Genomic DNA, 16,132 nt, shown 5'->3' with positions numbered 1-16,132 from the left:
AATCTTGGCCTGAAATTCAAAAAAGAAAGCGAATATGTTGAGCAAATTCGGGCAACTCCTACAAGGGGCGACTATTAGACATTCCCAGTATCGGCGATTCTATGGCCAGCCCGCCGTCCAGCGCGACAGTGTGACGGACACGACGCCTACTTCTCTGGTCCTGGAAGGTGAGGCGCGTCGATTCATTCACGATTGCCTGCGACGGGTGGGCGTTCCTTTCGAAAAGCTGCGCTGCATCAGCGACATTATGCTCGCGGCGGACTACAGAGGTATCCACGGCATGGGCATCGGTCGGCTGGAGATGTATCTGAAGGATCTGCAACATGGCACTGTGGACATAACGGCCGAGCCGGAGATTATCAGTCAGACGTCGGTAACTGCCCATGTGGATGGCCACGGCGCCATGGGCGTCTTTGTGGGCAACTATTGCATGGATCTGGCCATAGACAAGGCGCAGAAATCGGGCATTGGCTTTGTGGTGGCCAAAAGATCCCATGACATCGGGATGGCCTCCTGGTATGCATTCCGAGCCATGGCCAGAGGCTGCATTGGACTGGTGCTCTCGAATACCCCGGCCATGATGGTGGCTCCGGGAGGTCGGGACGCTAGCATTGGAGCCAATTGCTTGGCATTTGGCGCAGACGGCAAAGACTCACATTTTATGCTAGACATGGCAGCCAGTACGAAGAGCATGGGCGCCTTGGAGTGGGCGTATCTAAATGATGACCGTATACCGAGTAGCTGGGCCATGGATGAGGGCGGCCATCCCACCATCTTCCCTTGCCTGGCGCTCAGGGCTAACCGACTCAATCCTGCGGGCGGACACAATGGCTATTGCCTGGCCACCATGATTGATGTGCTCTGCGGAGTTATGTCTGGAGCGAACTATGCGACACGCGTTGCCTCCATGGACTCGGAACAGGGGAGGGGACCGACCTCAAATTTAGGTCTTGTCATGCTCGCTTTGGATCCGTGCGTCTTTGTGCCGGACTTTGAGGAGCGACTGGATGATTTCAAGAAGTGCATCGAGAATAGCATTCCTTTCGATACATCGAAGCCTGTCAGGCTGGCTGGCGAGTTGGAGAAGGCCCATATGCTTCGCGTGGACGACCTGGGTGCGCTGTCCTTTCCCAACACCATGCTGGCCAAATTCAAACGCCTTGCGGATTTCCTTTGCGTGCCGTCGTTGCAGTTGGCTTTCGCATCCAATAAGTCAAATTATCTTCGTGCGTAGATAGCAAATGTGAAATTCCAAATATCCAGCAGTTAATTTATTTAAAATTGTAGAGATGCTGCCTCCAGGTGGCGCTTGATATGATAAACTGTGCTGCAGCCAGATGGTGCTGAGTTTGTTTCTCAGAGAGGCCGTCAGGGAGCGCTGCATAGTTGAAGCAAATGACGCTAGGTGGCGCTTAAACGAATTCGCTGTAATTCTAGCGCGCCATCTAAAGAGAAATTTGTTTCCATAATAGTGGGAGTAGATAATACGAGGGACAGTTTATAAAGGGATAATGAAAAATGGGAACAGATAAAGTATTGCTGAAATACTAGGGACAGGCTGTAATTGCGCTAAGGTGCTTGTAGAGGGCGCTGTCAACTGGCAGCTATATGAGTTGATTAGCTAACGTTATAGATTCCTAATATTTTAGTTTTAATAATTTATTTTAGTATTGAGAAAATGTCAGTATTATATAGAGCATAGTTTCCTGTTTTTTTTAATTTTTTTTATTTCCAACGTACTTCCGATTTAATATTCTATACGTTATCGAGTTGAGAATACCCTTTGAGACAAATATTGAACGAATTGGGTATATAAAATATGGAAATATGGTTTTGCTAAAATGTATTTTGAGTAAAACCCCTCTGAAAGAACGACCTTTAGTGCCAAAGCAAACAGATATGAGTCATTTAATAATTATTAATAACAGTAGCTCTCTGGTTGATAACATAAGAAGTGTATATAAACAACAGTTGCTTCAGATCGTCGACTCAGCTTGGCACCCATGCGGTTTTCTGAACTACTTAAGGTAATTGCTGGATGCAAATGTGAAAATTTTCACAAATTACGTGAATTATGCAGCCGTTGAAGGGGTATAAATAGGCTTCGACTACTCGTGGGGCACTTCATTGTGGCTGCCATGTCGTCGTCTTCACTCAATCGGATACTCGTCTGCCTTTTGCTGCTGCTGCTGCTGGTTCTGGACTGTTCGTTGGTTCATTCGCAACAATCGAAGGATGCCCAGAGCCTGGAGGAGTTCCGCCAGAGGTATCTCATGCCTCTGCTCTCAGCTGGCACTCGAAACTGCACGCTGAATGCCTGCGAGACGTTGAGGATCATGTCGCAGCTGCTGCTGCTCATCAAGGCGTTGCCAAATGACACCATGAACAGCTTCATGGCCTCCAGTCCGCAGACTGCCAGAAGCAGGTCGAGTGGGCAGAGCAGAGACTCATCGGCGAACGGAGATGTCACCTCGATCTTCAATCTCTCGGAGTTCGATAAGCGTGTCAGGCAGATCGAGAGCCGACTGCGCTCCGTGGAGCAGCCTATCTGGCACTTGGCCAGCGGCAGCGAGCTGGAGTGGAACCACTGCACCTCTGGAGTGTGCCGCTGCAATCCGGACACCAAGAGCTTCACCTGCTGGAACACGAACCTGAAGACGGTGCCCGTCAGCCAGGTCATACCCATGAACATGGTGGCCATCGATCTGTCCCGCAATTCACTCTCCACCCTGCATAAGGATACCTTTCGTGGCCTGACACTTCTTAAGCAGCTGGACATATCCAACAACGTGCTCGACTTTCTGCCATTCGATCTCTTCCAGGACTTGGACAGCTTATTACAGCTGTAAGTAAGCGCCAACTCTATTAATTTCTATCTAAGTTTTCCTTCCCACTTCTTCAGTCGCATCCAGAACAATAAGCTGGAGGACATTGATCCGCGAACTTTCTGGAAGCTGCGCAATTTGAATCTTTTGGATTTGAATAAAAATGAGATTAGTTTGCTGCCCGAGTCGCTGTTCTATCACGCCCAGCGGCTAACTGTCATCAATCTGTGTGACAATCAGATCAAGAACTTTCCGCCCAATCTGCTCAGGGATCAGCTGATGCTTGAGGAACTGGATATATCGGGCAACAGAATCGAGGAGCTCGTCTCGGGCAGCATGCGATATCAAACCAAGCTGAAGGCCTTGGACTTTGGCTTGAATCAAATTGGTGAGGCATTAAATTCAATTTGTATTGACTAATTGATTGAATAAAACTTTCCGTTTGCAGCCAAGATTGACGACGATTTCTTTGAGGGTCTGACGAGTCTGCGCACCCTTATGCTGCACAACAATCGCATCACATCAATCTCGGGCACCATATTCAATAATCTGGTGAATCTGGTGACACTCGACTTGACCATGAATCGCATTAGTCACGTAAGTTTCCATTTGATTGAGTTTTAGTGGGACTCTATTTACATAATGCCATTTCCTTGCAGATTGATGGCCATGCCTTTGCGGAGCTAAAGAATCTAAACGAGCTCTTCCTCGGCCAGAACTCCATGTGCAGCATCCCTGCGGGCTTGTTTCTGCAGGTGAGCGCCCTCACTCGACTGACGCTCTTCTCGAATAACTTGACTACGCTGGAGGCCAACGACTTTAAAGGCCTGACCAGCCTGAAAATACTGATGCTGAATAACAATGTACTGAAGCACTTCGATGCCCGGGCATTCGAGCCGCTCACCCAACTGGAGAAACTGTGAGTTTATTGCCCTTCAATTAACCACTTTGGCTCATTGGATGTCCTCTGCCTTTGTCTTCCCTCCCCAGTCGCATCGACTCCAATAAGCTAATGTATTTGCCGACCGGCTCTCTGCACGGACTCGACAAACTGGTGGCTGTTAAGCTGGACAAGAACCCCTGGCACTGCGACTGTCGCGCCTTGTACTTGGCCCGTTGGATACGCGAGTTCGTCGTGAAGCTGTGGGATGGCCACCAGCCCATGTGTCGGGGACCGGGCGACCTAGGCGGCCACGAGGTGGGCCTGCTGCGCTACGACGATCTCTGCGATGGGCAGTGGGCGAGCATGTTGTCGCTGTCGCCGCGTCTTCCGGTGCGCACCCATCGCATTTCCACACCGATGAACTATACCGACTATTTCAATTTGTACTTGAAGCATATCTATAACTCCACCACGGACGAGCAGCTCAAGGAGGCCGAGATAACCAGTGTGGCCATCAAGAAGGTTCACGTCGATTAATGAGAGGGATGAGCTGCCAGAGTAAAGCAAGTCTTAGATTTTCAATCTGAGAATTTGTTTGGGATGTGCCTTTGTGAACTTTTACAGTCTTGATAGGCATTCCTCCTATTTCTCTTGTCTGTCAATCCATCGTACTATTATCGTACATTTGTCTCTCTCTGATTGCCCGTTTTGAAAGTTTACCTTATCAATAAGTTCGTATGTTAGTCGGAGATGCTAGCTGAAAAATTATTAAAGCTTATTATTATATACTTTGCGCTCGTTGCTCAACATCAAAACACCTATATCATATATCATGGCATCCTTTGGAATTCTCATTCTCTGAATCATCAAGTACTTCATCATCATTTAAAGTCATCAATATCATCATATGGAAGCCACCTGCTGGGATCTGAGTAAGTATTGATAAATCTTTTATATATTACATAAGACTATATTTTTAAGGACTATAGCTCAGCCTGTTAGTAAGGCCTCGCTTCTCTAATTAATCTAATATATATACAATATTAGTCAACCACTTTAATATATAATCATGCTTTGCTATAGGTTGTCGTTCCAGACATAACTGTTACCTGTTTCCATTAGCCATTTCCCTGTTGTCTCTTAAATATTATGGCCATAATTGTTGGCCCTGTCGGCTGACAATTTTAGCCCTTGCCTCTACTACTGCCCGTTTTCTATTAGTTCTCAGCCACATGGGCAAATAACTTTATGGATAGCTGACTGTGCTTCAAAGCAACTGCACTCCGTGTGATAGCCGTACTCACTAGTCTCCTCTCTTTCTCTGCTGTCGCGCGTTCCTTCTGCTCTTCCCTCCCTGTGTTTCGTTCTCACAAATTACGGCGATGTCTCGCGTTTCGGTTTTTGCCTATGTGTCTACGTCTAGGACAAGCTTTTTACCTAACCAATTTATTGCTTCCGTTGCAGTCTCCCTACTCCTCACTCCCTACTCCCCACACCCTACTCCCTATCTCAATCCCTTCGATAGCACTATTCCTTGGCTCACCTAGTCGTGGTAGTTTTTGCTGTTGTCCTTGCAATTTCCATGTGTTGACATTGCCCACGCTCTTCATTTTCCATTTTCCCATTCACTTTCCCCACTTTTTGTCGCTGACCCTTTTTGCCCCTCCTTTTTTCTCTGCCTATCTGCTGGCTGCTAGCTGCTTCCTGTTGCCTACCGGCTGCCGTCTACGGCTAGGCTCCTGCCTCGATTTCTGTCCCTTGCCCTCTTGCGTGGGCGTGGCAGTGGGCGGCGACTGACTCGTATGCAGACAACAAATGCATTTTATGCGAAATTTGCAAGGCAAATATTAAAAATTGAATGCCGACATTGTTGTTGTTGTTTCTAATGTTGTTGTTGTAATACTCTGTGAGTGAATTAAATGAGGGTGTATTAGTTGTGTGTGCTCATATGTAATTAATAGGTGGAAATTCTAAATACATACATATCTACGTACATATCTTTCTCTGTGTCTTTCCTTCAAGAGTAGAGTCTCTAATAAATTATATGAGCCGAGTGATTTGATTTTCTACAGTCGACAAATTTATATTGTTACCCTTGGCTTTTCGGGCTGCCTAAACAGAGGGTCAGCTTTGGCCAATTTCTTTATAGACTTATTCACGGAGAAAGACAACAGCTCAGTTGTTAAAGGATATCTTCCAGTTAGTTATTTACCAGTTGACTATCATTTCCAGTTCTTGTTGCTTATATCTTATTTGCAGTCAACTCATTCATGTTGAACTATCCATAATCCGAACTGTACAGTTGTACAGCGTATCTGCAAGTCGGCTATCCGCCATTTGTCTGACTATAATTCAGTGCTGTTGTTGTTTTTGTTGATACGCTGTCTTGTTTGAGCCTGGGGCGCTGATTGCCTTAAAAGTGTCTCAGCTTTGTGTCCGCAGGGCGAGAGGTAGGGTGTGGCAGGGGGAGCACTGTATAAAGGGGAGCTGCGTAAACTGTCAACCCTTTTCCTGCGTGGGTAGCGAGCTCCGTGCATAATATAACATATACAATATACGATATGTAATCATATTTTTTTCTCTTACGCATTGAAGGCGTGTGCTAGAGCGGACGGGGTATGCGGGATGGCTGTGCAGGGGTTGAGTGTGAATCTTTGCTATCAGACGCATCTGTCTCAGCGTGCGCCTTATCGTTGTTTTGCTTAGAGCGGAAGTAAAAGGATTTGAATTGCCCTCTGAGCCGGTTAACAAAACAAACCCCCTTTTGCCAGCCGCACCGGCACGGTCCCCCATAAGGGCTAATGTATGTAAATTTCTTGAAGTTGAAAATCCTTTGGTTGGGCAAACACTTTATAACGGCGCTTACCAAAAAGTTTATGAACCCAAGATTCGTGTTGAAAAGCTACGTCCTGGCTTAGTCGAGTCACAAACCCGAGCGTGTGCTGCGGCTATCGCTGCTTGACTGAATGGCGCTGCAGTGCAGCATTGCCAGCACATTTGAGTTCCACTCAGCGTGTTTCACTCAATTTACTCTTGAGCTTTTTCGTAGTGCTCAAGCGCGCGCTTAAGTCAGCGGCTTCGCTCTGCGGTCGGCGTTCGGCTGCGCTCGTCGGCGCTCCAGAGCCGAAGCCATTGACACAGTGAACTCGGCAATGGTCACGATGATGGACGTCGGCGTTGACGTTGGCGTTACGTTTTGGCAGCAGCTGCTCATGTTGTTGCTGTTTTTATTGCTGGTGCCGAATTTTGGTCAAAATTTGTGATTTATTTGAAAATTTGAAATAATTTGGTTTTTATTGTGCAAGCAGCAGCAGCACGCAAATTAATGCAAATTTCATGCAGCTCTCACGGAGAGACTGAGGCAGTAGCAGCAGCAGCAGCAGTGGCCACAGCCGCCGCCACAAGACACCCAAAGGAGCAGTTGCTAAAAGTCCTTTAACGTTGCCCAATGCCCAATGCCTGACCTAAGGCAATGCCAGTCCAGGCCAGGCTAGACCAGGGCAGGCACAAAATTTGACTAAGGCAAATTCACTTAGACGTCGCCCCGACGCTGTTGGCCTTTCGCACGGCGTTCGCATCTCAACTTTTTGGTTTGCTGCCACACTCACGTACACTCGGAGAAAATGAGCATGAGAATGTGAACGGATCGCGATATCTTGCAATAATAAAGAATTGGATTTGATATGAGCTAGGGTATATGAGTTGCAGTCCAAAGTTCTGGTTCCTTCTTTCAATAGTTTTCGAGTTTGGTTGTTATTTGTTGCGCTAGTTCAGTTAGTTCAGTATTTATTTGGTTCAATATTTACTCTCGCTTATCACATTTGCAGCAGACCAGTTCAATGGAACATTTAGTTGAAAACAGGGTTCAATAACTAGCTCCAAGTGTGAACTTTTCTGGTGAACCGTTACTGATCTATTTTTATTCGAATTATTTTAGGCAAATGCTAATTTTGTTAGCCAATTCAAAGTTCAGAAATAGCATATATTAAAACACAAATAAAAATGAAATATATATACATATATGGGTGTATAAGTGGGTGTCTGTATATATTTTTACACTCGAAGAAAATACGCCTGAAATTAGATTAATATATATATCATAAATGTATATAAAGTTATAATTACATAAATATCGTATTACTATTACTACTACTATTTTCATAAATCCTATTTTCATGTATGTATGTGTGTATGTTTCCACATAAATTATATCTCAAGCATATTTTCTCTGAGTGTATATATAAACACCCACACACAAATACATACATGTATGCATATACATATGTATATTTAGCACATGCTGCCAAAGGAACCATATTATGTATGTATGTGTGTGTGTGTGTTTGTTTGTGTGTGTTTGGCTGCCACTTTGGAGCTGCTACAACGCATAAAAATGCGAGTGTTAGCTTGTCCCTGTGAATATTTGTAAGCGACTGTGCGACTGGGTGTGTGTGTGCGTGTGTGTATGTGTGTATGTTTGCGTGTGTGCAGTTGGTTTTTGTGGCCACGCGTCCATTCAGTTGCCGCTGCTATCTCTGTCCCTCTCCCACATCTACTGCTCTGCTCCAGCGCCAGCTCCAGCTCCAGCTTCAGATTGTCTGCTGGCTGCTCGCTGGCTGACTAGCTGGCAAACGTGGCGTATACTTAATTCGGTTTATGCTCGAACGTGTCGCACATTATTCTTATGAGGCGGCTCTGTCGACTGCTGCTACGATGTGTGAAATATGCTGGATGTGTGTGCGCAACCATACTGATTAGACACACACACACACATACAGATACACACACACTCTCGCACTCGCACTCTTAGCGCGGCTCAGTTGACAGAAAAACAATTAAAATTTGGTTGCAATTTGTTTGATTTTTCACAACAGCGAAATGAAAAAATGCAAATGATGAATATAAAAATGAAAATGAAAATGCAAATGGAAATCTAAATGAAAATGAAAATGAAAATGAAAAAGAAAAAAATGTAAAGTCTGCCCATTGACCTTATTGGGCACTCAGACGGCAATGGGAGCAAAAAGTGGACACAAAACAGCCAGGGCTAAGAGTAACAATAAAAAGGAATATATATTTATGTATACATACGTATAGAACTTGTCAAGTCTTTTTATTGTTATTATACAATTTTGAGTGCCTGACAGATTTTATATTGAAATGACATTCGATGCGGTGGCTTTTCACTGGAAATAATACGAAAGTATTCATTAAGTTTACAACTTTATTTTTACGCATTTTCCGCTCCATCAGTGAAAAGTATTGGAGTCAATTGTGATTGAATGGGTAGAAGCTGATTGCATTTATTGGTAAATCATGAAGTAAGTCATTCAATCAAAATGCTATATTTCAATCGTTGCAATTTTATCGGCTCAAATTGAGCTGACGTGGAAGCCAAGAGTTAATCCAAAGCAGATTGACTTTATGCATAGCCAGAGTCTAGAGTATTGCTTAGGATATGTTTAGATCAGTTAGTCATTCAATTTGTTTTTAAATCATCTTTCAATTTCTCTTGTGATTGAAGCTGTGCTTAGCTTCAGCTTTGAGTGGTGCTGGCCTATCTATCCATCAGTCAGCCTGTCAGCCACTAGCCAATTACTCAATCATGATTGATTGGATATATACTTATTGCTGAGAATTATATGAGGTCAGTAGTTCAATCAAAAATCTGCCACTCTATCATCGGGAATTCTTTTTAGCTGTACTGATGTAGAGCTCAATCAGTCAATCAGTGAATCATCAGTCTTGCAGTATCGAAGTCATTCACATATACATATATAAATGTATCATGCGCAATCCACGTTGAGATGTATCCACTCGCTTAGTTTAATCGAATCCGTAGCCCAGCTCTTGACTTTTGGCTAACCTAGCTGGGCATGAGATTCTCCATTGTTGAGGCCATTTAGAGCAAGCCGCATTTGTGGCTTTCATAATTTGAACGACCCATTTCGCGTGAAAACTGTGTCGCATTCGCCTCGACTGGTCGACCCAGTGGCCATTGGACAGTGGACAGGAGGCAGGAAACGTGCAGCGGCAGCGGCAGCAGAAGCTGCACAAGTGGAAGTTTTAATTTCAATTTTTTATTGCTTGGAATCTGTTTGGACGGCAACCTGAGCCACCTTGGGCTGTGGCAAGTTTTAGTTTTTATTTTCACTGTTTTTTGTGGCAGCAATGAAAATGTTTTTCGCTTCGCTCAGCTCTGAATGCTCCTTGTCTCTGTGCCGCTTGGCATTTTTACTTTTTTATTTGGTTTTTGGGCACATTTATTGGCTGGGCGACAAATTTTTATTGCCCAGTTTTAGTTTTGGTCTGTGGCTGCATATGGCGCTGATTTCTTCTCACCAACTGCCCCGCCTTCTGCTCTAGGCTCTATATCGGCCTGCTGACAAAAGTTTTGGCCCGTCCACAGGCTGCGGGTCTAATCATATTGCCAGGCGCCGTGGCCAACCCTCGGGTTACGTGATGCATTTTTACAAGACCTGAATGCTCCAGTCAGTCGAGACTCGAGACGGGCTCTGACTCCAAAGAGTAGCTCGAATCGCCTCGCTGCTCACAATTTGACTTTTGATGTGGGTATGTGCGAGCGTGAGAATGTGTGTGTGTGTGTATTGAGTGAGTCTGTGTGTGAGTGTGTAACCTAGTGTGTGTCTTGGCACGCCCCGCTGGCACAATGGGTTGCTGCGAAAGTTTTTGTTTTTAAAAAAGATTTTAAGCTGCATACATAGAACGATGGCAAGCGAGGTAAAGAGGGGAGAGAGATAGAGAGTTTTATAGAGTGCTGAATATACTTTGAAATTAGAAACCAATTTGTTCAACATTTTTGACATAGATACCCTTTACTTTCGTAGTTAATAAAGCAAAAAGGAGTTCAATGATTTTGAGTTACAATTTATACTTCATAAACTCTACTTTATTTGAGCTGTTCATATAGCTGGAAACTAGCATTGGCAGGTACAAATTTAGAGATAGATAACTTTTAATAAATAATCTAATCAGTTTAGACTAGGAATTCGAATTAATGCCTTAGTAACTATCCCGTCGACTTAATCTTTTATGGTTTTGCCCCTCGTTATTGATAACTGTCTGGTTTCTATCCTATCTATATACATTGAGTTGATCTAAGGATCAACTTAAGAAGCAATAAGTTTTGCATTCTATACCCATTCTTATATGGAGTATATGTATTCATATTTATTGCATGTAACAATGATTGATTGATTTTATGCCTTTCGAATTGGTATTTTTGTCTGGCAGTTTTCGGCCCATTGTTCAGATTTAGTGCGGCGCATTCGACATGTCAGAATTTGTGGATATTCTGTTTAAATACCGTAATGAAGTCTGCTTATACAATATAATGTACCGTGTTTGTGCTACGTGCCTTGGTTATGTTATTGCACGCTAAAGCCCAACTTCCGCTCAGCTTCCGCCAGCGACCTCGCGGCGAGAGAGGGAGCAACAGAGCGTACGAAAAGAGAAAGAGTGAGAGAGTGAGAGGGAGAGGGAGATGCGAGATGAGGGGCTCGGCTCTGGTTGTGTTTTTATTTGTGTGCCGGCAAATCTTAAACTTGTTTTACTGCTCGTTAGTGTTAGTCGCCCGACTAGCGAGTCGAGCAGCAGCCAGCGTTCGTCTGTGTGTGAGTGTGTGCGTGGAGTGGAAAAGGAATATATTGCCACCATGACACCCTATTGTTATAACACGTTCCACGGCCCCAGTCAGAGAGAGGCTGCGATTGGGAATGGGTTAGAGATGGAGGACGAGACTGAGAGACAGCGTCTGTTCTGTTGCTCAACTGGAACTGAAGTCTGTCTTTGGCCAACCAGGCACTGGAGTACACTAAAGCTAGAGAGCTTCACTGTGTGTGTGTGTGTGTGTGTGTGTATTGATGCGTGTGCCAAGGTGCATGCTAAGTGCCACATCCAGGCAATGGGCGCCTTGGCTAATGTGGAGTGCCAAACGTTGAGGTAGGAAAGAAACTCTCACTCGCACTCTCTCTGTCGCTCTCTGTCTATCTGCTCCATCTCTCTCTCTCTGCCCGTTTGGCCGTTCTGGCAAATGTTTGTCCAGCATAATTGCGCTCAGCATGCAGTTTTCTCTTTGGCCAACATTCCCGACATCCCCGCCAGCCCGCTGCTCTATGTCCTCGCCACTTTTATCGTTTCCGAGTTTGGCTTTGCTTTTCAATTTTGCCGCATGCGGCTTTCTTTGGGGATGCTTTAAAGGATTTGGGACTTGTTTACGTGGCGTATTAGTAACATTTATAACGAAAGCCATCAAAGGCTTCGATGCGCCACAGGCGCCATTGCAAATGATTTTCATTTCGGCCCAGCTAACTTAATGAATTAACAAACAGCCACAAATTATTTGTTGTCCCAGTGAAGTGTGTAAACCGCATCATAACAAAATCATTATATCAAATATAGATTTTATAGATACCTAAGTATATTATGAATTTTCTATCTGTGTGTGCCAGCCTAACATGTCGTAACTATGACCAAATAATTTACATTTCAGCTCTTCATTACTCATTAATTGCACTAAGTAACAAAGTTGTGTGAAGAGGCTGCTGCAGGACAATGATTGAGCCATGAATCCGATTAGTTTCGCATGAAATTTGCAAGTGTTTTGTTTTCATATTTCTCGAGTTGAAGCCTACTTGATTCTGTTTGACTTATTTAGGAGGAAGACTAAGTATGTTATCAGCACATTGTGTAACTGGCATTCAAGCACTTAACTATTTTCTATTGATTATATAATTATATTCGTGCTCACCACTCCAGATCAGATAGTTGATTTATTCACTTGACTCATAATGGAGTTTTTTCTTAATGCAGGCAGCATGTGGTTGGCTTCATTCTAGACTTTAATCATTATAACATATAGGAAATACCTTCAGGCCAACATGTATAACAAATGCTCAGACTAAACTGGAATGCATTCACTTACAATATTCCTTTAGCCTTTCCTTTATCCTGATCCTTTAACTCCTAAATATATAACAATTTTCTGGTTAAGCTTAAGGACTCTATTCCTCACATTTTCATTCATTCACACATAATCCGAACCCATCTGAGTTTTTCAATTCACAAGCCATTCTGGAGGGTATTCGAGAACTTAAACAACTTGTGTGCTGGCTTTGATTTCCATTCAGTATTGCCGAAGCAATTGCTGTGACTGGCCATGACTGTTACTGTTTCGTGTTTAACCATAATAATCTGCTCAGTTATTTGTGTAATTAAACAAGCAATAAACCCCCAGTGGAAACGTCTGTGGAAAGTCTGTGGAAAGCGTAAGCCCAGTCCAGAGAGCCATAAAACCCCAAAGTCGAAACCACTTGGGTCTCTCTCTGCTTGTGTTTGTTTGTTCGCCTGTTGTTTTGTTAAATGTTATAGTTGTTGTTCGCTCGTATTTGTGGATGAGATTTAAAATGTTTTAATCAACTGCGAATATACAAACATAACGTGCATATACGTATGTCTGTTTGTTTAAATATTTGCAATGATGTGCAAAGTGTTTTTGTAGCTGGGCTTGCGGCTAGAAGTTGGCAAAACTTTGCGCAATTTTGCGGCAATTCTGTGAAAATGTAATCAACATTTTTCCACCCGAATGCCAATCATAATCGTAACAGTTATTCTCGCCCACTAAGAAGGTGTTGAACTTTGATTGAATAACTCAATTAAAACGCAATTAAACAGATCATTAACAAATTTATATATATATATATTTCTTTATTGTGTCGTTATAGAGTGTTATGTATAATGTATATAGGTATTCTATTTACTTTTCTTCTTTCTTTTTTTTCGCTCTGTGTAGGTGTATTTGTTGTAAACACTATGGTTAAATTGTATATAAATTTGTATATGTATATATATATATCACTTAAACTATAATTATTCAATTGCTGGTTAATAGTAATGCATCGAATACACATTAAATGCCAATTTCCAAATTGTTGTTGTTGCTGTTGTTGTTGGCTAAGTGCGCGTGAGCATTCCGTTGATCATTATGTTGGCCAAAGCGTTGCGCCGCTTGCGCCACGCCCCCATGCCTTGGGCGTGATATTGCAGCTGTGTGTACCACTGCTTAGTGCGTAGGCCATCCTCAGCCTGTGGAAAGAAAGCAAGAGAGAGAAAGAGAGAGTGAGTGTGAGAGAGAGAGTTAAGCATATGTTGTCAAAGTGTTAGACATATTTGATTGAAACGTCAGTTGGACAGGTGTCATATGTGTGCGTGTGCCTCTGTCTGTGTGTCCAGTTGGCCGTAACTAAACGCCACAATTTATGCTAAGCCTGACTCGTCCTTTCACGCAGCGACAATTTCTCTTTATTCCACGTACGTTTTTCTTTTCTTTTTTCATTCTCTTGTTAAATTTCAATAAATGTCATTCATTTTGGCAGGCACTTTACGTGCGCTGCCTCAACGCACTTCAAAAGACTGCGGAGCAGTAGAGGCAGAGCGGCCGGAGGTCAGGGCGGTTAGGGGTCTCGTGGCAGGCAGCCACCGCAATCATCTACCCGATGGCTTAACTCGGTGCCTCGGGGCAACAAAAAAATTCGCATGAGTGAAGCTGCGTCTCGCTTTACATTAGACAGGATTTCAAATGGATTTCTATATGCGCTCCACTCTGTATGTATGTGCAGTATGTATGTGTGTGTGTATTATGAGTGCGTAGGCGAGTGTGTGTGTGTGTGTGTGTGTATGTGGCCTGTCTGTTATTAAATACGTAAACTGTACTGTATGAAACTGGCATTGTGCAGCTCCCATAGGTACGCTATATGAATTTTCAAAGACCATCAAAACTCTTCTGTTGCACGCGAGGTTTCTTTTTGGCAGCGGCAGCCATGTCAGCTGGCATTTGTAATGGATAGTCATTACTTTCCTACTCCCCTACTCTTCGGTTCTTTTGATCTCCTACTTTCTTACTCTTCTACTCTGCTACTCTCCTACTCTGCTACTTTTTCACTCATCTACTATCCTTCTCTTGTACTCTCCTACTCTTCTACCTTCCTACTTTTCTATTGTCCTTCTCTTTTGCTAAACTACTCTCTGATTTCTGCTTGGAGCTTTATTCCGCCTACACTTACTCTCCTTCTCTCACTTTCTGCTTCTCTCCCACTCTCCTTTTCTTCTATTCTTCTACTCTACTACTCTCCTACTCTTCCATTCATCTACTATCCTTCTCTTTTACCCTCCTTTTCTTCTACTCTCCTACTGTCCTCTTCTACTCTCCTACTAAACTAGTCTCTATTTTGTGCCTTCAGCTTTTTTTCCGCTAGTTAGTTAGCTTTATTCCGCTGTCTTCGTTAACCAGCTGTTGCCTGCTCTTTTAACTGTGTTAATTGTGTTGTTGCTGCTCTATTAACTTGGTAAGATCGTCTGGCTGGGTACATCCACCGCCATCGCCAGCCGTTGTAGCGAAAGCTGAACTGAAACTTGTAGCCCCGCATAGGAAGGGACGAGGGAATCCCGCCAAACGGCTGGGGCAAAACTAACGAAGCCCAAACATTTGCTGGTGTGCAGTCAAAAGGCAAACGGTTCCATTTAAATGCCAAGTCAACTGACAACAGGCAAAGCCAAATCCGAGCGAATGCGAGGAAGGGACGTGGGGGCCAAAACAATGCACAGGAGGTATCGTAGCTAGGCTTAGGTGGTGTAGGTGTAGGTGCAGGGGTAAGGGTGGGTGCAGCTGGCGTCTACTCACTTTGAATATGAATGTGTCCTTCGATGAAATTTCCTGCACTTCGAAATAATCATCCCAATCCGCTTCGCTGCACACAACACATCTGTCCAGATACAACGGCTCCCGTGTCAGCGTGTACCGTCCGCACTTCTCCTTCACCATCAGCAGCGAGGCCTCCCGAATGCCATTGTGCTTCGGGAAATTCAGTTTATCCGACATGGCCTTCTCTGCCCTATAATTGGTACTTGGCTGCCAGAAAAAAAGGGAAAAATGGAAGTGGAAATAGAAAATTGTGTAAAGCGAAACTAAACAAAATTACAACTAGAAAAAGCGTAGCTTGAAGCTTGGAGCGTGGACCGACGACTAAGGACCGAGGAGCGAGGAACAAGGAGCGTCGTGCTGCCTACAGATAACGCGAGCACACAAAGCTTGTCAGGCAGGCAGAGCAACAACTGCCGCAGGAAGCAGCAAGACAAGCAGCAGGACTCGAACTAACATCAGCACCCAAAACAACAGCCCAGAAACAAGCGGCAAAAACAAAAAAATGGGGGAGAAAAAAGAAATTGCCTTGAATTGAGCAATTGTCGGGTAAGGCTTTTGCAAAAATTTAGAGCAGGGCACAAAAACCAAACAAGTGACATACGCACTGCGTCGCCATCGATGTGCCACAATCCCATCTCCCTGCATAGAGCGCGCCCTGCTGGCCTTTTGGGATACTCGGCTTGTGGCCCACTTGACGCCGTTGGT

The 16,132-nt window shown here is 44.1% G+C and overlaps 3 protein-coding genes across 6 annotated transcripts in view; 2 read left to right on the top strand and 1 right to left on the bottom strand.

The window, feature by feature from the left end:
• Positions 1-34: 34 nt before the first annotated feature.
• Positions 35-1,338, top strand: LOC108613779 (uncharacterized). Its single transcript, XM_018007498.2, has one exon. It carries the CDS (start codon positions 35-37, stop codon positions 1,232-1,234), a length of 1,200 nt encoding a protein of 399 aa, XP_017862987.1. The 3' UTR covers positions 1,235-1,338.
• Positions 1,339-1,492: 154 nt separating this feature from the next.
• LOC108614749 (uncharacterized) lies at positions 1,493-4,496 on the top strand. Of its 2 annotated transcripts, XM_018008996.2 has the most exons (6): positions 1,493-2,845; positions 2,903-3,213; positions 3,274-3,422; positions 3,485-3,744; positions 3,816-4,098; positions 4,162-4,496. In XM_018008996.2, the coding sequence occupies exons 1-6, from the start codon at positions 2,139-2,141 to the stop codon at positions 4,243-4,245; spliced, it is 1,794 nt and encodes a 597-aa protein (XP_017864485.1). In that variant the 5' UTR covers positions 1,493-2,138; the 3' UTR covers positions 4,246-4,496. The 2 variants fall into 2 exon arrangements, with proteins under 2 accessions (XP_017864485.1, XP_017864484.1); XM_018008995.2 differs by having other exon boundaries at positions 3,816-4,496.
• Positions 4,497-13,393: 8,897 nt separating this feature from the next.
• RhoGEF64C (Rho guanine nucleotide exchange factor at 64C) overlaps positions 13,394-16,132 on the bottom strand; it is a 132,797-nt gene continuing 130,058 nt past the window's right edge. For all 3 annotated transcript variants that reach the window (XM_089467977.1, XM_089467978.1, XM_018008484.2), the window contains 2 exons: positions 15,407-15,634; positions 13,394-13,812 (listed from right to left, as the gene is read on the bottom strand). In XM_089467977.1, the coding sequence (XP_089324103.1) occupies positions 13,681-13,812; positions 15,407-15,634 (360 nt within the window). In that variant the 3' untranslated portion in view covers positions 13,394-13,680. The remainder of the gene's footprint in view (positions 13,813-15,406; positions 15,635-16,132) is intronic.

This window comes from Drosophila arizonae, chromosome 4 (genome assembly GCF_054131065.1).
Source record: "Drosophila arizonae isolate 15081-1271.41 chromosome 4, UAZ_ARI_1.0, whole genome shotgun sequence".
Classification (NCBI taxonomy): Eukaryota; Metazoa; Arthropoda; class Insecta; order Diptera; family Drosophilidae; genus Drosophila; species Drosophila arizonae.
This window is presented reverse-complemented; position numbering and strand designations above follow the sequence as displayed.

What these genes read in the sequence shown, in the direction of transcription:
- LOC108613779 (XM_018007498.2), top strand. Translation starts at nt 35, where the DNA reads ATGTTGAGCAAATTCGGGCAACTCCTACAAGGGGCGACTATTAGACAT.
- LOC108614749 (XM_018008995.2), top strand. Translation starts at nt 2,139, where the DNA reads ATGTCGTCGTCTTCACTCAATCGGATACTCGTCTGCCTTTTGCTGCTG. An exon ending in TTGGACAGCTTATTACAGCT is followed by an intron (nt 2,846 to 2,902) that starts GTAAGTAAGCGC and finishes CCACTTCTTCAG; the next exon opens with TCGCATCCAGAACAATAAGC. An exon ending in CTCACCCAACTGGAGAAACT is followed by an intron (nt 3,745 to 3,815) that starts GTGAGTTTATTG and finishes TTCCCTCCCCAG; the next exon opens with TCGCATCGACTCCAATAAGC.